Source organism: Balaenoptera borealis, assembly GCF_965194805.1.
Source record: "Balaenoptera borealis genome assembly, chromosome: 11".
NCBI classification, from domain to species: domain Eukaryota; kingdom Metazoa; phylum Chordata; class Mammalia; order Artiodactyla; family Balaenopteridae; genus Balaenoptera; species Balaenoptera borealis.
Window position 1 is genome coordinate 28,249,199 of NC_138868.1, and position 23,337 is coordinate 28,272,535.

The 23,337-nt window shown below is 41.4% G+C and overlaps 1 protein-coding gene across 1 annotated transcript in view; it reads left to right on the plus strand.

The window, feature by feature from the left end:
• Nucleotides 1-7,454, plus strand: part of DCDC1 (doublecortin domain containing 1) — a 471,890-nt gene extending 464,436 nt beyond the window's left edge. Inside the window, exon 40 of the mRNA XM_082343680.1 lies at nucleotides 6,284-7,454. Within this exon, the coding sequence (XP_082199806.1) occupies nucleotides 6,284-6,343 (60 nt within the window). The 3' untranslated portion in view covers nucleotides 6,344-7,454. The remainder of the gene's footprint in view (nucleotides 1-6,283) is intronic.
• The last annotated feature ends 15,883 nt before the right edge of the window (nucleotides 7,455-23,337 follow it).

The following is a 23,337-nucleotide window of genomic DNA, read 5'->3' on the forward strand; positions in this document are numbered from 1 at the left end:
CTGTTCTTCTCTCTCCTTGCCTTTTGGCCGTAGCTCCTCTGTCTTCCTTGCTTTTTGTCTTCGAAGGGCCTTTAAATTCTGTCTTTCATTTTAAAAGCTGTCCTCCCTGGAGCAGTCTGTGGATCGGCAAGGGATGATTCCTTAATATGATTCTCAAAGTTTCCTGTGCACAGGAGTCACCGGGGAGCTTGATAAAATACCGAGTCCCAGGCTTAATGGCAGAGATTCTTCTTCTGTACACCTGAGGTGGGGCTGGGAGTGTGCAGGAACAGGCCCCAGCCACGGAGGGTGGTAGCTGACCACACGCTGGGCAACTCAGCTGAGGTTCTGTTCCTGTCAGCTGGGTGTGGCTCAAGCGCTAACTACCAGTTCTAAGAGCCCTGTGGCCCCTTTTACCTTTGTGTCAAGGGCTACGAAAGTAGCGAAGCACTTGCTGCCCATCTGAGGGTTTGAGTCTAAATGTCCTCATGTTTTCTCCTCACTATTTCCTCGAGAAAGAATGGAAATGTTCTTGAGTCGGGACTGACCACCCAGAGATGGTAATCAGCACATTGGAAGCAAAACAAGGAAGTTTGAGGTGCTGAAGCTTCCCGTGTTAATTAAGCTGCCTTCGGTGCTGATAAAATCTTGCTATTTTAAAGGTCACAGGAATAATGTCAGGGCTATGGTACATATATCAAGGAGCAGAGTAATTTTGAGGGTGAGGAAATAGCCAGCTTCCTGGAGTTTTCTTATGCATTTTTGTATGTGCAAAGAGAGAGAGAGTTTTGGAACAGGGACAGGGGTCTTATTTGTAAAGTAACCCTTTCTCCAGTGGAGGAGCTGCTTGCTAGGGGGAGGGCTGAGCCTCTCTGTTCCATGTATGCTCTAAGTCTAGTTAATACAGAAGCCTGAGCCACCCGCATCCCTGGCAGGCTCATCTAAGAGTGTGAAATTGCACAGGATATTATTTCGGTTCACTAACAAGTGCTCTCAGAAACATTAATTTTCAAGGTAGTTCTCTCGTCCCATAAATGAAATCCATATAGGTTGGGAGACAGCTACGTTCCTTAGAAGACCGAAACTATAAAGAAAATTAGCTTTTCAAAGAACTAATTCATATGTATGCATCTCCAGGCACTTACTGTTCTGGGGACTGGGCATGCAAAGGTGAATGCAGTAGATGTGTGGCTACTTGGATAGTACAGAGGCCGGAATGTTGGGGTAACAGGCCTGGAGTGAGGTGGGACAGGTGGCTGCCAGCCAGATTGGAGGGCCTTGTAGGTCATGCTGAGGAGTCTGGGTTTTTCTTTTTTAAGTGAGAAGTGGTTAAAGGGAACTAATATGAAAGCTGGACTAGACGTCGTATATTAAGCTTGCTCAGGTTTCAAGTTACAGAGATACACTCGATTTACCTCCGGAGGTGGAGGTTTGTTAGGAGGGTTAACAAAGAAGGGGGAAAGCAAAGGAGAGCCCAGCACACAGGCTTCACGGTGGTCTCTGTTCCAGACGCAGAGCTTGACTGTCCAAATGATCACCCAATAGTCTGCCCTTCCTGCTCTTGACTTCCCTGTTTCTCTGTGCTTCTTGCTTCTGTGAATTTCCTACTTCTTCATGAGCCCTCCTGCTCTAGGCTAAAATGCTCACTTGCCTTCTCATGACTTTTGCTGCTTCATGGCTTCTGTTTCCTGCCTTCCCTTTGTATTTCTTTTGTCTCTAGGGCCACTCTACCATCTGAATTACTTCCTTTGTGTCTTCTGATGGAAGACTGAATGGCTGGAGGCCAGCCAATAGCTGCCTTTTACTCATCCCTTTACATTAGGATGTCAGGGATCACATGATACAAAGCACAGCTTGCCTATGTAGGCAACGTTGGTGTGGGTTGTTCCTTCCTTAGGAAGCTGTGGATCTGGCTGGCATTAGGGGCTCCATGGCATTTTCAGTATAAACCCATAATTCTGCTGTTGTTATGATTATTTTCTCCCTTCACCACTGAGCGATGACATTAGCAATGGAATCAGCTGGCCTATCTCTAGTCCTCTTCGGTCAGTAAAAGGCTTGTCCTTGGGTGCATCCTCCAAACTCACTTTAATGGAGTAACCTTGGTGGTCTTTGCTGTACAAGCAGCATGACCTTGAGGATGCAATCTGTTACAATATCAGGACTTTGGTTACAATATCAGGATGGATACCAGTTGGACTCTTAAGTTACACTTCCGAATACAAGTTAAGTCTGTTTGAGGAAGTGGATCTTGCAGAGACATCCTGGCAAAACTGAAGACACTCTGGCATCCAGGGAATTTTTCCAAATCAATTCAGAATGTCAAACCCTTTTTATCAGACTTTTCCTTGCCTCTTGTTTAATGCAGTCATTTTGACAGGCTGAATTCCATTGTGGATTTTGATTTTTGTTACCATCTCTCCCTCTCCCTGCACTCTGCGAGGCCAGCCTGCCTACCAACTTTCCCAATGTTGAAACGTGTGTTCTGCTCTTTGGGCTTGACCATCGTCAACTGTGTTTGAGCTTTCAATCCTTGTTATGTTCCAAGACACCCAAGGAGTAGTATTCTCTGTTACCTAATGTCCAGTTCCCATGATAAAGTTGACATGGGCCACAACGATGCATTGAACTAAAGCTGTGTGTTTAAGAGGCTTCCTAGGGAGGCGTTCTCAACAGCAGTGGGGGCAAACTGCAGCAGCAGCACAAGACAGCATGAGCAACACTCCGCACCCCTATCCTCCGGCTCGTTCAGGAAATGACAACAAAAGCCACTTTTCATTTCAGCAACTTACAACAGTAATTACGAAAAAAATGCGATTTCTTTGTGGGATTTTTAAGTACTTCAAAGGTGTTTATTTACACTATCTTACTTCAGGCCACTGTCATTGCTCCCACGGATAATACTGATGATTTTCTAACTAGTCATGGTACACCCCCAGCCTCACTCCTCTCCAATTCTTCATCCAAGTAGTAGCCAGAATGATCTTTCTAGAATGAAAATCAAATCGTGTTACTCTCTTGCTTAAAAACCTTCGGCGGCCCTGACTGTCATCTAAATGAAGAACACACTCCGCCCCGTGGTACCACACACCCCTGGGAAGACTGTGCTCCCCTCGCCCTGCAGTCTCGGTTTTCTCACCCCTTTGCTCCCAGAGATCTGCACTCCACTCCAGGATGCAGACCTGTGAGAAATAAATTTCTGTTGTTTATAAGCCTATGGTACTTTGCTACAGCAATCTGAGTGAAGACACACATTGTCACATCAATCCATAGAATATCACATAACCTTCTTATAAAACGAGTCTTGTACTTGACGAGACAGTATAGACTGATTATGCTTCCTTTATCAGAAGGCAAACCAAGGCAATGTTGATTATGATCCCTTCTTTGCCCATTGTAACTTTCAAAACACTCCTAAGGCTCGATAGAGTGGAAAACACTCTTCTCCCATCAGTGCTCAGATGGACCCTTAACTGGTTGCCTGACTGCTGCAGGCAGCCTGGCTTGGAAGAGAAGACGTGTCACCCCCTTGCACAAGTGTGATGATTTGTGGCTGAGAAGGGAGAGCCTGCTCTCTGAACCACATGCCCCCTGGTGCAGGCAGGCTAAGGAAAGACGAATGGCATTATAAGACAGACATCTGAATGTTTCGTATTAAATTAGTCCCACAGAGCGCCCAGAATTCTCATTCCATAAATCACAAAGTAAACTCACTCCCAGGTTAGACTGTTGTGACTTTGGCCTCTGGTGTCATAGATAATCTGAGAATAGTTAAACATTTGTCTGAAATAGTAATAATTTTCAGCATATTTATTCAGTGGCAGAGAGGTGACCCAGACTGATCTCTGTTGCCAGAAACAGCATGTAAATGGGAGTCAGCCAATTCAGGAGATTTCCAAACAAGAGTCACTGCTCTTCGGCCCCTCTGCCTGCTCTGAAACTGCCATGAGCTCCTCCAGGAGCCGTGAGGTGCTGGGGGCTAAGATGAGCAAGCATCACCCCCGCCAGAGAGCAGGTTTGAAAGAGCACTCAGTGATGCACCCACCCCTTTTACTGAATATATGGCAGTCCCAGCAACATTTTGAAGTCCACTTTCACCTTAACTTGGTCTAAGCATCATAGAGTTAGGAAGGACCTTGATTTGACTAAAGCCACATTGCTCATCAGGCAAAGGTTTATTCTGAGAATATTTTACATATCTTTGGATCTATTCTGGTTCTTCCATTTCTGGGCTGACTTTGTGACTACTGGGGACACAATAAAATTGGAGGAAAATTAGCCTGTTGTTCATAAGACCATTAACTAGATGTCAACTGGCTGAGGACCCAGCTGAGCTGCCGCTTCCTCTTCTTAAAAATAAGGAAAGTAGACTCTTCCATCTCTAAAGTCCCACCCAACTTTAAAGGTCTGATTCTGATTCAGTAGCAAGGTGCAATTGGGCAACAAGAGTTGTGACAGCCAGAATTCCAGGAGCCTATCCTTCTGCTTGGTAGAGCCTTTTGATAGGTGTTTACTAGAACCTGCATCCAGATCATCTTCAGCCTCAGAATTCCAATCCAAATTTCACCAGAGTGACAGAGGGAGGCCAGGACACAGCTTAGGGATGGCCAAGGACTGGAAGTGGTTCCTCCTATGGAAAGATCTCTGGACTTGGTGTCAAAGGCCTAAGTGGAGTCTTGCCTCCTGCACTGTTGGGCAAGTCCATTGGTATAAGGATCAAATAAGATCGATTATAAACATGGACAGAGAAGGGCACTAACGCTGTCAGAGTGTGTACACATGCCAGGCACCCTGTTGGACTTTTACACTGTTGTTGTCTGTTTCATTCCATACTCTTGACCACCCTTGGAAATAGATGGGTTTTTCCTACTTCTCCTTTTACTTTTTAAAAATGGGGAAGTTGAGTTTCTGAGAGGTGAAATATCTTGCCAAAGCCATCAGCTGATAAGTGGCAGAGCTGATATTTGTACCCAGATCTGTCTAACCTCAAAGCCTGTAGGTATGGTTATCGGCAATTCTAAAACTGAATGGGATGCCTTCATTGGATGCCTTCAAGGAATAATTTTATGGTTTAGTCACTGCCTGCTTGGAAAATTTCTCTGATGACAGCTGAGTTAGGCAAAGTGAGCTGCATTTGGATGCCCAACTCAAGGTGGGCGGTGGGAGAGCACTGCCACATGCGTGATTCATCAGGACATAGCAAGCCACTAGGGGGTCTCACTTCTCTACCCCAATGGCTGTATTCATCCATGTATTAGTTGTTAGGCCTAGTACCATAGGCTGGGTGGCTTAAACAACAGAAATTTATTTTCTCACAGTTCTGGAGGCAGAATTCCAAGATCGAAGTGCCAGGAGGACAGGTTCCTTCTAAAGCGTGTGAGGGAAGAATTTGTCCCATGCCTCTGCCCTAGCTTCCGGTGGTTTGTAGACAATCTAGCATTCCTTGGCTTGTTGAATCATCACCCCAATCTCTGCCTCACTTTCATCGGGGACATACTCCCCATGTACCTGTCTGTGTCCAAATTTTCTAGTCATTTTGGATTAGGGGACAACCCACTCTAGTATGACCTCATCTTAACTAATTACATCTGCAACAACCCTATTTCCAAATAAGAGCACATTCTAAGATGCTGGGGGTTAGGACTTTGACATGTGAATTTTTGGTGGGGGGAACACAATTCAACCCATAACAATCAGTAATGAAAGTCTGAACCCTCACTCACACAAGCACTTCATCTGAGCACAAGTGCTCTACCATTAAAGATCGCAACATTCTCTCTTGATGGCATGTCTCTCTCCCTTTTATGTCTTTCTTGTTTCTTACTAACACTGAAGTCTGATATTGATGGAAAAACCATGAAAAAAAAAAACTATTATCCTATGAGGTAAAGTGAATGCACTCAACTGTCAAAGGAAGACTTATCGATCAATTTCAGTTAAACCTTGCTTGTCTGACACTTTGCAGCTAAGGAATGTGTTTTTATTGCCTGGTCAGATAGTTCAGATTTCCGGTCAGTCTTAGTAAAGACCCCTTTTATAACACTGATAAAATTTTATCACAGAGCTATGAAAACAAAATTAGATTTCATAACTCACATCAGGCCTTGAAGGAGATGCCTCTATAAATTTTACAAACCTTATCAAGCTTTAATGCACCTATTCTGATAAACATTTTTAAAATAGCAACTTCTACTGAACTTCCTATATATGTATGTATGTATATAAGAAACTGTATATATGTGTGTGTATGATATATTTATTTCCCCTCTCTCTCTTTCTCTTTCTCTCTCTCTCTCCCATACAGGAAAGAAAACTTTCTTCACCTACTTGGAAACATAAGACTGTGACAGAAAGTCCAATTTAGATTGCTGAAGACTCTGAACTTAGGAAAATATGAAAGAAATCTGTGTAGTTTATTTAAAAATTTAGTCCTAGAATTTGTCCTTCAAAATAACTGGAGTTTTCATGGGCAGATTTTGAAGAATTACCAACACTGATAGATTATCTATAAATTCATAATAAGACGTATGACAATCAAGGGCAGCATTAGCCACGGGGATTTTGTATTCTAGTGAAAACCTACATACATTCTCTATTTTTTCCATTCTATAGCATGGCCTGTTGGGAAGAAAATTGCATAGGTATTGAGCACATGTTCTGTCTCCCCAGCTAGATAACAATTGCTTAGAGGGCAGAGACCCTTATTTTTATTTACTCAGGACAGGGCTCAGTGATAATGCCCAGCAGTCCCACTGCCAGAGCAACGTGACGGGAAGACAAGGTTCAGCCATCTTCCACTCTTGTGCTAAACCACAAACCAAAATTACAGCAGTTCAATGGGAATAGAGGGTCTGCTTTATAGAATTTTATTTCAGTCAGCTGTTCAGCAACTACCATCCTCAGAGTCAAATTAAATCGAGTTATAGTTGGATAGTCCTTTCTGCTTTTCAGAGGCAAGAAACACTTCTCAAAATTGGGCAAATGGAGTAAATGTCATGGTGTAAACTAGGCATCACATATTCTTAAAATCTATCAGTGATGATTATATATTTTGTTCTCAAATGCCGAGTTTGAAGAAACATCCAAAAATTATGTGAAATTACTTATGAGTGTATTGACAACATTCAAAGCCTCAATAGACTATTGTAAAGGAGTTCTCCTACTGTTTTGTTTCATATACTCCTTTGAGAATCTTTTGAAAAGCCATAAACTTACAAAATGACATACAAAAAATATTTTTCTCATACCATTTCATGGGGTTCACAGGCCTACCTGAAAAACATTAGTGAACTTCCAAACAAAGAACTCTTGATATAAGAGAAGATACTTCTGATTTCCATAATCTTTAAGGTTTGGGAGGACATAGGAGCCATACCTCTCAAAGGAAGATTTCAAAATGTCAGCGGATGCAGATTCTAACTTTCACTGTGGTAATGTTATCTACAAAAACAATAAACCATGAAGATTTCTTATCATCTTTGAGTGTGATTTTTGCATCTATGGATCTTAAGTGGGAAGAGATAAGGAAATAAAAACTTCTTCATAGAGTGTTGTTAATTTTGGGCATTCCTTGGAGAAAACACTTATTACCTGGAAGAAAAAAGCTAATTAAGTCGACATTTCTTACAATCACAAAGCCATTTTTACTTGCTACTCTTTTAGACAGAAGGGAATACTTGCTGTTTCCCTTTTGTCTGTCAGGAGAATAATAGGGAACACTGACAACCCTGGCAGTTGGGAGCTGAAACTCAGCAGAAGAGAGGCCGCAGGTGTCCAGAACCTGCCCGGAATTCACTGCTACCTGGCCAAAGAGAAACAGAATATTTTGAGAACACCCAGCTCTCTCCACTGCTGTTCTGGTCGTGCACTTCCCTTTTATATAAGTTGGTGACATTTCCAAACGTTTAGATACTTGGATTATTTTATTCCAAGTCATGTTTCAACTCTACTTCACTTAATTTAGTCAAAGTGTTCTGTGCAGTCAGTAAGAAACGATGTTAAAATGCTGTTTAACTCCCTTTAAGGTTTTGTTTAGAAACCTCCTTAAAACTGTTAAATCTTTATATGAAAATATATTGGATTATGATTTAACTTTACTGTCCTTGGCTGGAGTTCTCAGATTAGAAAAGGGCACTGGACCTGGAGCCGAAGATGCCCTGCAAAGCTGCTCTGTCTGCTCTCTGCTTTGTTCCCAGAGCCCAGCACAGAGCCTGCAACACAGGAGGTGCTCATTAAATCTTTGTTAAATATCAAATGAGCACCTGAGTTTCAACTCTACCTGTGCTTCTTCTACCATGGGACGTTATCTATTTTCTCATCTGTGAAATGAGAATAATAACATTTCCTTCTACTATCTAAAAGTTGTTTTTAGCATCCAATGAAATAAAGCATGGAAAAGCATTTTTCCTTTTGACCTGAAGAAAGGAATAGTCTTCAAAATTAGGCATACATTTCATACAGATATAAAAGAAGTAAACACCATTGTAGGGGAAAGAAAGAGATCACAGACTAATAATCCAAAATAGTATAATTTTTATTTCATAGAATTTTAATGCTGAAACGAAGAAGGGGACTGCTCCGTCACCAGAAGTGAAGGACCACCGCACCCCAGGATTTAAGGCATCAAAATTATGGGCTTTCTTTCATTCATGGGTACAACCTAAGACATCTCAGAGCTGCCCTGTGGCCAGTAGGGGAAGGGTTACATGACAGTCATGTAAGTTGGGAGAAGGGAACTTCTGATCCTCAAATAGGGGAGGTGGGGGGGGCAAATGCTGTAGTTGAAAGTTAGCAAAAATTATTTTAAAGGGGTATTGATGACATATATTTATAGGATTCTGGTTTACTCAAGTATCTGAGCAGCAAGGAATACCCTAAACTCAGGAAATTGGCATTGTTTATTCACGTAACATATATTTATGGAATTTCTGTGATATGCTAGCACTGCTCTGGAGGCTGGGCTACAATGCTAAACAAGGCAGCGTCTTCTTTCTTGTGGACCTTACTGGCCTAGTGAAAGCACACAGCCAATAAAAAAAGGAAGCAAGTTAAGAGGTAAGAAAACAACCAATGATAAACGCTATGATGGAATGAACACTGGATAAAAGGATAGAAAGTTATAAAAATATCATTATAAAAATATAAAAATACCATTTTATGATATTTTTATAAAAATTATAAAAATTTTATAAATTATAAAAATATTTTCAGAGAAGAATAACTAACTTGCTACTTTGAAAGCATTTTTTTGTACAGTTTTGGGAAGAGAGCAGTGGACTTTGAGTTAGTAAATAAGGAATTATGTCTGCTATTCTCATCAAGCTGTGTGACCTTGGGAAATTCACCTATCCTATCTGTGTCTTGAATATAGACCAGCAACTATTATCTGATTCAGCAGAAAACTCTAAGCGTTTAGATATGCCGGCTTCTAACAGAGGCAAAGTATGATAAATGTTGAGTTGTCGTCAGAAATGTTATTGTTTATATTTATCTCTTTCGGTGCCTCAGGAGAACGTTATTATCATCACTGCCGCCACCTCCACCATCACCACCAGGTTGTCAGGAGGGGAAGTGTCGCCCACTAGGTGGAAGCACAGGAGCCAGAGGCAATGAGTGTTAGCTAGGAAACCACCTGCTATGTATCAGGCGTTATGCTAGTTCTTAACATTCATAACCTGTTTAGGCCTCACAAGTATTACTAGAGCTCCATTCTGCAGATCTGGAAACTGAGGCATTGAAGAAGGGGCAAAATGAAGCCTGACGCTAAAAGCATGGACACAACCCCTATACTAACTACCACTCCATTTGTCCATTTGAGAAGTATTAATTTTTTGAGCACCTACTATGTGCTAAGTACTTCTTTGATCAAGTTCAGTTTGGCATTACGTGATAACCCTCCTTTGTGTCGAGAATAAAAAGTGCACAGAGGAGGAAGAAAAGGAAGAGGTGAATACAAAGTATACTCTACTTGTTCCTTTGACTGAACTCAGGAGAAACAACATTTTTTTTGCTACCACTCTCTGAGCTTCTGGAATCTCTCTGACTGCTCTCTGTTTGAACTTGGGCAAATATAAAACTTACATTTTCTCTGTTCCCGGAGCTTTCAGAATCCCAAAGCATTTGGTTTAGATTAAATCCGTTGACCGAGGCATTATAATTCAGCTTCAGCACAGATGATCCCATCACCCGTCGCCTTATCTAACCTAACTGCTTATTACAGTAACAGAGTACACTAGTCTGGGGGGCAGGGGCAGGGCCGGGTGGGGGAGAAGGTCACGCAGGTTTAGCTGCCACATGTACACAGCAGGGTGGTGTCCTTTTAGAATCGAGAGGAGTAGATTCATAAAATCCAATCAGGAGCATGTGTGTGCATTTATATAGGCTTTTTTTTTTTTTTTGCCTGAATCTAAATTATAGAGATTTTAATAGCTCCAGTAATTAGACAAGTATGCAGTCAACCCCATTATGTTCCTCTTTAATATCACACTCCTCAGGGCCCACCTTCCCCGCTTGCTGGGCTCCCTGCGTGGGCCCCTTGCCCCTATTTTCTACCATAGGGAAGCAGTTTTCTTTTCAAAGAGCTCACTGTTCACATTGTTTTTGTTCCTTCAATCTGGAGGTCGGATTTGCTTTCTCAGCGGTTTCCCCATTGCATTGCCCGGTGGGTAAGAGAAGCACAGAGCGGGTCCTGGTCGTGGTCGCTGGTTTGCATTCCTCGCCGTGCCCAGCACGTGTGTGAGGCTGCATGGTGGTGCCATCACGGTCGACGAGGCACTTGGCACGATGACTGGCACAGCCCAGACCCTTCACAATTGCTTACAGCTAACTCTGCTTCAGAACCTCTTCCTGGCTCAGTTATTGACCTTAAAGAAAGCAGAACAAAAATGCCCAGACTCACTATCTTAAATCAGGATTTCTTTCCTAGAAAACTGCTTTTCTAGCTTCCTGATTGCCTCCTATTATTTTTTTTCTCGTGTGTTCTGTAACTTTCTATTATCCACAGTAATATTTCACTTCATCAGCATAGATAATCTCCCTGCAGGTGCCAAGGGCTGTATCTTGATATATATTGGATATCTTGGATGTTTCTTATTGCTGTTTCCTCTAGAACTACAAAAAAAAAAAATCAGTTATTTAAAATTAAAGACAGGATGTGCTGTATTACTAAAATAATGCAGTTTATCTAATCAAGAGATTGACTTTTTCCATATGCATGCACATATTCTCCTCGGGGCTGTGAGAAAGCAGTTTTCATCACCATTTGTTTTGGGGTTTTTTTTTTTTTTTTTCCGTGAAGATATTTCCAAAGAAAGGCGTCTGGAGGTTTAGCATCCTGAGGTCACCTTTTCCTATCCAGTCCCCACCAAACAAGGAAGGAAGGAAGGGAGGGAGAGAGGGAGGGAGGAAGGACAAAGGGAGGGAAGAAAGAAAGAAAGGAGGGAGGGAGGAAGGAAGGAAGGAAAAAAGAAAAATTCCAGTTAAATTCTTTTCTTCACAAGGATCTGAAAATTATCACCTGAAAGCAATTCTATAAGTCTATGATGTTGGCCTCCAGGCTGCTTAGAAAAGGAAAAAAAATAGCGTAAAATCAAAATCCTGTAATTGACTTCGTTGTAATTGGCAAACTGGTACTCTCTTTTCTCTCTTGAGTGGGTATCAGACAGACAGAAACAGTGGTGTGGGCAGCGGTAGGAGGCTTGAAAGTCAGTGATGTTTTCTGAGACTCTATCTAAAATCTTTTCTACAGAGACAGATAAAAGGATAATGAGCTGGGGTATTTTTAAAGGATTCCCACAATTTGCAACTCAAATAAATCTAGTTTTAAAGTACATGTGTTTTTAGGCTGTAATGACTGAAAATGTTAAACTAAATATTTTGCTTAAACAAGTAAAGACGAAGGGGGTAAATGAGCAAATTAAAATGCATGAAAGCTGCCTCTGCCACAGCAGCTTCCTCTAGAAGAGAATGGCTAATTCATCCGCAACATATTCTTGTCACTCCTCTGGAGAAAGGCTGCCCCAGGAGGAGCCCAACCGTTCAGCACTTTGCTTCTGGTCAGGATTGATTCCAGATGTGGGAGGTAAATGCTAGAAAGGGTTTGGATAATGGAGTGGAAATGAAAAATCCCGCAGGCCATTTGAGTGTTGATGACAGATGAGGTAGGTATTTTCAGGTAACTAATGAACTTGCTGGGAGCTTGAAGACTGCTCAGTCCAGTGGATATTTAACAGGCAGGAAAGACCCAGCTGAGATAGCTGGGCTGCCCCCATGCACCAAGAAAGGCGGGGGGGGGGGGGGGGGGGGCAGGGCAGGGGGAGGGGGAGGGGAGCACGGACTCCTGACCGGAACATGTTGAAAGCAAAAGCTGAAATGTAAATGAGCTGAATGTAAGTCTTTTCCTAAAGCTAGTTCATAATTTGTAAATACATGTGTTTTTTTCCAACTTCCTATTATTTGATTTATTGTGACTATTTCACTATATGAGGAAATAATGAATGTGTTCACTATATATAAGTCAGTAAGGGGAAATAAGAGGCAGAATATTAGAGTGATTATAAGCACAGGTCTTGAAGTGACCTGGACTTGGGTTTAAATATTGCCTCTGCCACTTCTTAACTCAATATTGAGTAAATTATTCTAAGCCAGTTTCCTTATCTTTAAAATGAGTATAATATTGGTATTTATTTTAAAAGAGTTGTGGTGAGAATTAAATGAGGCGATGTATATAACACCCTTAGCCTAACACTCAATCAATGCTCAATCAGTGTAAAGTTAACATGATAATTATTGTTATTCTAGGAATGGAGTTTGGACTAGGAGGTGATACATAATTCCAGCATGGAAAGAGTTTAGTCTTTAGCAGTGGAGATTTTGACTCGCAAGACTTTCATATTATTAGTAGTTGCCTGCTAGTTTCAACTTTAATATGGTATTTTAGTTAGAGTTCTTGGCTGCAAGCTACAGAAATTTACTATTGACAACATAAGCAACCAGGAGATCACTGGAAGGTTAACAGGAGGCTTACAGGATGGAAGGATGCCAGCCTTGGAAACAGACAGGAAGCCCAAGAAGCAGAAGGCAGGAAGCAGAGCAGGGGACACAGAAACCCTCCGGCATCCAGGACAGCCAGGCATGTGAATGACTTCCTGTCATTCCCAGGTCACTAAGTCTCAAGAGGGGAGATGGTACTTGTTTGGCTAAGCTCAGTTTACATGCCCAATCCCTGGCTGTGCAAGGGGGGCAGGAAAAAGAAAATCTGTAGAAGATCCGTCCCTGAAATTATACTCCTACCTCAATCACGGACACAAGGGGAAATTAGGATATTATAAGAAAGGAAAATGTACTCTGGCAACTAAAACCCATAAATGTCCATCATTACTGATCTAACCTTCTACAATACATTCCACAGAATTCTCACTCTAAGCCGTGCGCTCTTGGGTGTAATGATCGTGTTGCTGGAGTCGCATTCCTAGGTTCTCAGGGCTGAAGAAGACTTGAAGGCGACTGCCAGTTTGTCTTGAGTGAAAGGACCAGAAGGTCAGAGCTCGGATGGCCACACACAATGGTGCAGGTTGTCCACTGCACAGGAGTGCCCAGCTGAGAAGGCAAGTGGGGCTGAAATTCATCTTCATTCCTCTCATCACACGTCTGCCCAGAGGAAGAGGCTCCTTCTTGTAATTTTCGTGAAGACACTGCCATCTCGCTGACCCCGGCAACTGTGGTGTTGCATCAGCCCAGAGCAGATACCGTTTTCTAATTGGGACCAAGGTGTTTTAGGGGCTAGCAGCGGCCATCGCTAAATCCCACACCACCCGGAAGTAAAGGAGAAAAGGAAGGAACCAGGGATGGCTGCCTTCCTCCATCTCTTGCCTCTATCACTTCTTTCTCATCTTTTTCTTCTTCTTCATTATCCTAGAATGAGAGAATCTCAGGATTGAATGAGATCTGGACAATTTCCTAAGCCAGCTATTATCCAGTGCTTGAAATGCAGCCCTCTCTCCCTCCCCCACCACATAGTATCTATGACAACTAGTCATCCCGATTTAAGCACCTCCATGGACAGGAAATTTACCACCTTCCCAGACAGCCCATTCTAAGGAGAATTCTTCCTTATCTACCCGAAATATATATGCTTCTGACTTCTAGTCACTCTGATTAATTCTGTGTCTGGGGCTACAAGAAACAAGCCTAACCCTTCTTCCATATGAGAGGCCTTTCAGTAGTTGAAGTCTAAAGTGATGCTTTTCCAGCATAACTTTCTCATGTAGACTTTGGGCAACATAATTTCATGACATAGCTGGTCAAAAGCTCTTTGAATTCTCTCTCATTTTCCACTGTAGCCCTCTTACAGTGTGTCATCTAGAATTGAATGCAGTAGCCAAGCATCATCCAAATAAAGCCCATGACAGCGCTAAGTATTAATGATCATAAGTCATAATAATAACTAACTGAGCTAAATTTACATTCACCATATACCAGGCACTGTGATGGGCACCTTACTTACGAGACTTAATTTATTCCATACAACTCTTTCAGAGATTCTGTTATTATCCCCTTTTACAGATGAGGAAACTGAGGTTCTGAGAAGTTAAGTCACTCACCCCAAATTCCCACCACTAGTAAGTGGTAGTAATGAGATTCAAATCTGGGTGTCTCTGAGACCAGAGCTCACACACTATCCACTTCACTGTACTTCTCTTAATATCACTGAAACTCCATTAGCTTTTTTTGCCATTCTTCCTGACCTGTTCTCACCAAGATTTCACCAACCTTTAACAATCTGTCTGCTGACCTGCAGAGCTAGGGCTCTCATTACTGGTACATTTTGCTTGCATGATACATCTTTGATAGAGATTGTACTGCTGGATCCCAGGACTAAAAGTATATCAAAAGTAGGGGAAGGTTGTGGGAGAGTAGGAAGTATCTTGCCTACACTTTCATTAACTCTTTTTTACTCTTTAAAGCATCAGATTGCTCTTTAGATTTAGATTTCTTGGGAGTTTTGATGTTGTTTTCTATACAGTGGTTTGGGGAGCCAAAGGGGAGTTGAAAGCAATTACTGCTTCCACCAAGATGATAGAAAAGCAAGACAGACATTCAGCTCAGCCCCTTAACTTCTCCTCCTTCACTCACGTAATCCTGGGGAATGATCTGAATTAAGGTGTGCACTGAATTTTCAGTTTGGTGGACATTGGTCTTTTCCATTGTCCCAAGCCCTTTTAACTGCTTGATGCCCGGTCCTTATGGAAATGGTTTGAGCACTCCATGAAAGGTGAGCAACTTACAGCCAACCCCAGGTGAGTACGAAGAATTCTCCCAAAGCCCATGGTAGCAAATGGTAAGATTGATCTTAAGTCAAAGGAAAGATCAAACTGCTTGAACAAGCTTCCTGCTGTAGATGCTACAATTCTCCGAAGAGTCCTGGAATTCTGGAAAGTCGTTGAGCTCATATCATCTTAGCAGAGTACTCTTTGGCCTTTAGTAACAGACCTATCAATTCCCTTAGGATTACACCAAAGAAAACATGGGTGAAATCGTGACATAGTGCTGTAAATTAAGTGGCAAAATCCAGAATGTTCTGAAGTAGTAACTCTGCTTCTTCTTCAGTTTTGCTCATTATTCTATCTCGGTCCCTATCTTTGTGCTCAGCACATAGTAGATAGTCAATAAACATTCTTTGAACATCAGCCCTCACTGAATACAGAGATGCATTAAAGATGCCTAATCCTGTAAGAAGTTGTGAATTGTTATATATCTTTAGATTTGTTAACTACTTCAAATTCTGAAGCCTGAATTTTCTATTTGCTCCAAATCTTAATCACCTTAGATAAAACAGGCTACTTTTATTTTGCATCAGCTTCTCTTTCCACTACCACTAATGATAACTCAAAACCAATCCCTTTGATGCAGATATTTTCTGATACTCTCCTTTTAAATCTTCCTTGGTAAAATGTTTAAAGGGAATTCCAAATTTGGTCCCTTTCAAGCTGAACCTATGCTGAATATATGATGTTACATTTTAAAATTTAGAGCTTTCACTAGCTAAGAAGATTTGTCACTCGGACCTCAAATTTTAGGAAGAAAATGCTAGTTGCAATTCATACAGGATTAGTTTTACTTTTTGTATGTAATACAGTCCACTAGGTGGCATCTCAACACACAGAAAGCTGGATCTATGCATTGGAGGTGAATCCACTATACTGTTTTACAAATACGTTTTAAATTGCACTGAACTATATGGTTGTAATATCATTGAAACACTCAGCGTTTGTGAACTGGAATATTCCGCGGTGAAGGAACTATGTTTCTGTATTAGGAGATGTTCTGATAGAATCCAGCTGTTCTTTCTGATGGAGTGCTGTTCTGAAATTGCATCCGAGGATGGAAAACTTGGTATGGAGGCACTACTGTCAGGTAACTCCAGTTGCTGTGATGTGTGATTAAAAGCTATATACACCAGCAGAAAATGTGACGCAAAAGGCATTTAAATAAGCAATTAACAGGCTACCTGGTGTCATTTAGGCCAGATTTAGAAAGACAATAAGGCCCTCTTCCAGCATTCAGTATTTCTGAACTCAGAAAACATCCTTTTGGAGGAGGAAGAGAATGCTTCTGGTACAATCCCTCCTCAGGTGGTGACCCTTGTATTCACGTGACCCTCCAAGAGGTGACCTTTATCCTACCTGGATAACTAGCCTGGAAAACATTTTAAAGACCTTCTGCCATCTTTCAAACTTAACAAAAGTATCTTTAATTTAATAGTCATATGCTTTATGAAGTAATATTTCATTTTCATCTAAAAACTTTCAGTTCTTCAAAAAATTTACTGGAAGATCCTAGAATTTATGAAGTCTTCCTTGGCTTCCTAGGCCTGGGTAAGTTACCCCCACGTGCTCCCACTGCACCCGATTTCTGCCATCATTGCCCCTGTTACACAGGACTACATCCACCTGTTTTTTAATACTTGTCTCCCCCTCTAGACTGTAAGCTCAGTGAGGACAGAGAACTTGACTGTCTTGCTCACCACTGTGTCCCCAGGGGGTGCATGACAGTGCCTGGTACTCACAAAATAGTTGCTGAATAAACAAATGAAATTCTAGGCAAGAATAAAAGAATTCATTGACTTCTAAATTAAAAGCCTTGAAATGTTTGCAAGGGCCACTCTATAAGACACAATTCAGAGTTATTCCTCCTTTCCCTGTTCTCATACCGATTCCATCTCTATTATGATGATGATTCTGGTCTTTTGCTTTAAATCATCATGAGGTGCAAATGGCATCCAAGGGCTGCCATCCAGAAATAACTCCTGGCTGTTCAAGAAAATCGAATGCGTTCAATTAAATTAACATTCATTGACCACCAGTAGATATGAAAAACCAAATTTTACATGAAATATTTGGTATTCTACCCTCACCAAGGTGTCCCCATTAAAATCTCTGCTCATACTTCTTTAATTAGATACAGATGGATATACATGAAACTATGCATTGTAAAACAAAACAGTATACATTGCATAACAAAACTTTTTCATAATTTTTGTCACAAAAGACAACCTTGCAAACAGGACTAGAGCTTTTGGCTGTTTCTGGCAAGGAAATTTTACGAATGAGTCTTTGTAGCAGAGGTCACGAGCTTAGGCTCTGGCACTGTACCAACTGGGTTGGAATTCTACCTCCACCAGTTCCTGTCTTGAGACCTTCAGTATTTTAGTTAACATCTCATGAAGCTATATTTTAAAGATGTCACCTATCTTATAAGGTTTTGGGAAGGATTAAATTAAATGATGTGTATAAACTCTTAGTATAGTGGCTGGCCCAGAGCAAAAGATCAATAAACATTACCTATTATTAGAATCATTATTATTGTTGTTATTATTATTAATATGAATGGCTTTTCTTAGAAGTCCTGTGTAGTCAGTGACAGCCAAAATGAATATTCCATAGGTCCCCTCATACATCTTTAGGTTCTGTCCATTAGATTCTGACATTGTGGCTGTAAATAATTATAAATGAGCCCCAGGCGTAACTTAGCATCATATATTTAAATCAAGAGCCAAAGAATGATGATCCACCTCCTTTTTTTCTTTTGGACTAGGTTTTCCTCTCTATTATTTCCAAGATTAGGTGTCTAGCCACTGCTCCCTCCCCCCCCCCTTATCTATTCATCATTTAATATGCATTTATAACTGAGTACTAGGTATTGTTCATCCATGGATTCTACCTCAGAAATTTTACAGTTTAGAAGGAAAGATGAAACAAGCACGTACACATAACTGTAAGTAGACTTAGAAAGTGATGAGGGTCAGAAGGGATAGATATCGCACAGCGGAATTCAGAGGAAGTATAGAATCACAGCTATTTTGGCACTCACACTATGTCCATATAGATAGAGTGTTGCTAGTGAGGATACAAGAAAAGTGAAAGTCACCATTCTTGTGTTTAAGGAATTTGGAAACTTGGAGAGAGACAAAACTAAATCCATGAATGAGTTTGGGCTATATCCCAGCATCAGCACCGTGCCTGGCCCTCAGCAGACCTCCAGCTGAAGAAAGAAATATCTGGAAAGATATCTGTAAACACACACACACACACACACCTCCATGCCTGGATAAAGATCCTCTGAAGGAAGAAAGTGAAAATAGCTCATACTGCCTTACAGCTGAGAGCTGGAAAGGCTTATAAAGGCAGGCACAGGATGCTTTTGTTGGTCCCTGTAACACTTGACTTCTATATTGGTTTGCTAGGGCTGCCATAACAAAGTACCACACAGTGGGCTGCTTAAACAACAGAAATTTGTCTCACAGATCTAGATGCCAGAAGTCCAAAATCAAGTTCCTTCTGAGGAACTATGGAGGAAAGATCTGTTCCAGGTCTCTCTGCTTGGCTTGTAGATGGCCATCTTCTCCCTATGTCTTCACATCATCTTTCTTCTATGTGTGTATCCAAATATCACCTTCTTACAAGGACACCAGTCATATTGGATTAAGGCTCATCCTAGCGACCTCATTTTAACTTGGTTACCTCTGTAAAGACCCTATCTCCAAATAAGGTCAGATTCTGAGGTACTGGGGGTTAGAACTGCCACATATCTTTTTTGAGGGGGACATAATTAAACCGTGAAAGTTTTCAAGAACTAAAGATGGTGTTTACCAATCAGATCACCAAACTCCTTGCTTAAAGTGATACCCAATTATCAATATCAGTTAAGTTCAAATCAGCACATATTTATCAAGTGCCTGGCATGATCAGAACATAAATAGTAGATGCTGAGGTAATGCACAGATGTTATGGGAATATGGACATAATCTCTTTCTGCCCAACCCTAGGATAGACCATCAGAGTAGAGTGGGAGAGACGAGACGAGAAGAGCACAAATAGCCGCGCCAGAAGGATTTTTTTTTTTTTAACATCGTTATTGGAGTATAATTGCTTTTCAATGGTGTGTTAGTTTCTGCTGTATAACAAAGTGAATCAGCTATACATATACATATATCCCCATATCTCTTCCCTCTTGCATCTCCCTCCCTCCCACCCTCCCTATCCCACCCCTCTAGGTGGTCACAAAGCACCGAGCTGTTCTCCCTGTGCTATCGCGCCACAAGGTTTGATGCAGCAAGTTCCGCAGGAGCAGTGTAGTCACGGAGCTATGGACCTACATCAAGGACATGGAGACAGTGATACCCCAACCAAGCCCTGAAGGACTTGTAAGATACTGAAAGGCAGTGTTGGAAGGGAGAGCGGTTCAAGAGAAGGGTGAGCTTGAGCAGAGATGTACAGTACGGAGATTCATTCATCCAGGTGAATGATCTGGGGTGTAGTGGGGTTAGAGAAGTACTTTTCAAACTTTGTAAAACTTCTGAATCCTTCTTGAAGTGAGACTCTATGGAGACCCACAAAATGTTAAAAGCAGAGCTGCTCTGGTCTAAAATCCTGGCAGCTCTAGAGATTCACAGAGCAGAGTTGAAACCCCAGGGCTGGCGACTAGAGCAGTAGGAAGTCAGCCTGGGAAGGCAGGGTGTGGCCAGCTTTGGACACCCAAGCATGGCCTTGAGCCTGGGGATAATCAGGAGGCATTGGGAGGTTTCCAAGCAGAGAGGTGACTAGAGCAGACTCCTCTGGTGATACACGGGACAGGTCAGAACAGGGAGAAATAACTTTGTCTTGAAACAATATAAGTTTATAGAACTTTAACAAGAGAATTATGTATCATTATTATCCAAAGAACTATAAAAAGTGACCAAATCCTTTGCCTCTGTTCTTCTAAGACTCTTTGTGGCAGCCTCAGCTGCTGAAAAACCACTGCAAGCTGCAGCAGAGAGAAGAGGACAGATTTTATATTTCGAGAAACCGAGATTGGTAGCAATGTGGTAGGAAGCATGGGATTTAGACTCTCCCAAGCCTGTGTTTGAATTCCAGCTTCTACCAAAATTCCTTAAGCCTAAGTGTCAATTTTCTCATCTGCAAAATAGAGACAACTATATCAACCTCATATGGTTACTGTGAGGATTAAATGAAGTCATATATTTAAAATATTGAGCACAATGCTTGGCAATAGTTGCTTTTACAATGTGATTATCCCCCAAGACAAATTAACCAACCACATTAAAGAGGAGCAGGGTACCAAGTATACCTAGCAGAGTCATTCATACTGATGTGATTGCTGGATTTCCCTGATCTGGACACATCCTTCCCTGGAGCAGAGTATCTGCTAGCCAAAACTCATTACAGGGGCCCTGTCCACATTTCTCCATTTCCACTCCCATCCTCTTTTAGTAGAGACCGCTCAAGCTTCTCCCACATGCTCATCTGCATAGCTCATTTAGAGAATTGAGCCTGTAAAAGGATTCCTAGGCAACAAAAGAGAGAAATTACTTTGTCCACACTATCAAGATGCCTGCTTTGTGGATACTATCAAGACAGATTGTGCAGCAAATTGGTGAAGGCCTCACAGAGTGTCAGAACGTATGTACAGTAATTGAAAAGTATTGCTTACACACTTTCAGTATCCGGGCAATCTCCCAGCAGACAATGGTATCAAGGGATAAAATGCACCATAAAGGATGGATTCCAGCTGCATCCAGGACAAATGTCATGCACGTGCCCTGAGCAGTGTAGGAAGGGCATCAACTACACTAATGGCTTCCAAGGGAGCTGATATTCCTATTTTCCATGAGACAGAGACAAGAAAGGAGCTTTGTCAGAAACACCCTCTGTGCTCACACACTGTTTTAAAGCTTCCTCAGATGCCTACCTGGAGATACATGGCCGCTGTCATTCTGGTATTTCCTGAGGGTGTCCAGGGTTTCCATCTAGCTTTCCTGCTAACCTGTAGTCCCCACCTCCAAGGTTTGAATCACCAATTTCCCCCAATGTCTCCCACGTGGCTGCTGGCTGCACCGTGTTTCCACAACCACCAAAGGGATGGTGAACTTACTTTTCAGAAGACTGAGTGAGAGCTTTGTTTTGCCTTGTGAATTTGTTCATTTTGTGTCTTACTTTGGGCTTGTATGGATGGGCTTTGATTGGATTTGAGATTTGAGATTGAGTTCCTGTGAACTCCATTGGGAGCCAGAAAAAGAATGGAGTGACAGAGGGACTGCTGACCTTTGACCCCAGCCTGTTGCTGGCTGTTGTCATCACTGTTGGTGGTTGCTCTGAACAAGACTGCATTGTCTCTCCATCTATTGTGGACTTGCCTTCATAGTCAGTCTTTGCGGGATGCCCCCTTTAATCAGGGTATGTGTCCTTCCTCCTAGGGCAAAGGGGGAATGAGGAAGGCAGAGCAGGCAAGTGTAGCAATACTTCAGAGAGTGAGGACTTGAGAAGGAAACATTAGGGGGAAATGATAATGTTAATAAGAGTTTAAAGTTAATATTTATTGAATAGTTACTTTATATTATCCCTTTGCATTGGTTGTTTCATTTACTCCTCTCAACAACACTGTAAAGTAAGTACTCTCCTGATTTTCAGATTAAAAAAATCTGAGGTTTCATCTTTATTTATGTATTTATTTTTTACATAGGCAATTAGCCAGGTAGACCTATGGTGCTGTGATTTGATCCCAGGCAATGTATCCAGAGTCTGAGAATATAAGTACTGCTTGGTGTTTCTTCCATGAATTAGGATAAAAGTTGAAATACAAAGTGGCTTTAGGAGCTTTGCTAACCCCTCTGGAATCAGGAAGCTGAATGCATCTATGTGAGAAGTTTCTTAGGTTTTTTTTCCTGACTATCCAAATATTCACCATTTTTCAAGGCTCTGGTCAGAGCCCACTTCTCTACAACTGCTTCCTTGAAAGATTCTCTGAACCTCCATACTCCTTTCTATAGTAATCACTTCACCCAAATTAGCTTAGGAACTCCTCATAGCAAAGCCATTGCTATTTTTTCTGTTTTATAGATTAAAAATGGAGCTTTGATAAGGTTCGCCTAAGATCATATTTCTTGCAAGTAACTGAGTTTGGATTTGAAACCAGGAGACCTGACTCACAGTCAGTGTGCTTTCTCTCTGTGTTATATTGTCTCCTCTCAATGAAAGGTTATATGATATACTTTTATCAATCAATCAAGTAATCTATATTTTTTGTTTTTCTCTCTAGAACCAGGAGGTATTATTCTTGCTCTCAAAGAACTTACAATCTACTTGGCAACTACTTTTGTTTAAGTCTTCTTTGTGTAAATAAATCATCAACACATTTGGAATTTGGGAGAAATTGCAGAAGGGAATATAATAGCTACTGATGGTTTCGGGGGAAATACTCTCTCATCACCTGCTGTCTTATATTAGATGTCTTGTCTCCCCAGTTTATTATTCTGTTGTTGTTATTGTTTTCTTTAGATTCTTTGATTCACATTGCTATAGAAGATCAAAGCAAAGGAAACTACCTCATGCTGAAAGTGAGGAAACTCATATTTTTCTTGATTAGTGCCTAGGGCAGTATTTTGTTTGCCTTAAATCAAATAAAGTCTGATTTCCAGATCCTACCATGCTAGAGTAGTGAAAAATTTGGGCTTGATATTTACCGGCCTCCTTTTCCTTCTCAAAGTAATATCCTATTATATATAGGAGGCCTCCTGGTCGGGAAAATGGGAGGAGAATGGGAGGAGAAGTGTTTGAAAGACTTCTGACTCTTATACAAATCCAATAGAAACCCTGTAGGATAATACCCCCAGGATGTGAACTTGAAAAATAAAAGTAAAATAAAAATAATAATAAATAAAGAGATATTGTAGGAGTATATACATTTCTGGATCTTGGCTCTTGGTAGAAGTGGGAGAAATGTCTCTCCTAAGGATCTATAACCATAAACCCACACTCTACCAGATTTGGGCCTGAAAAACCACAAGTTGAAATGCAATTT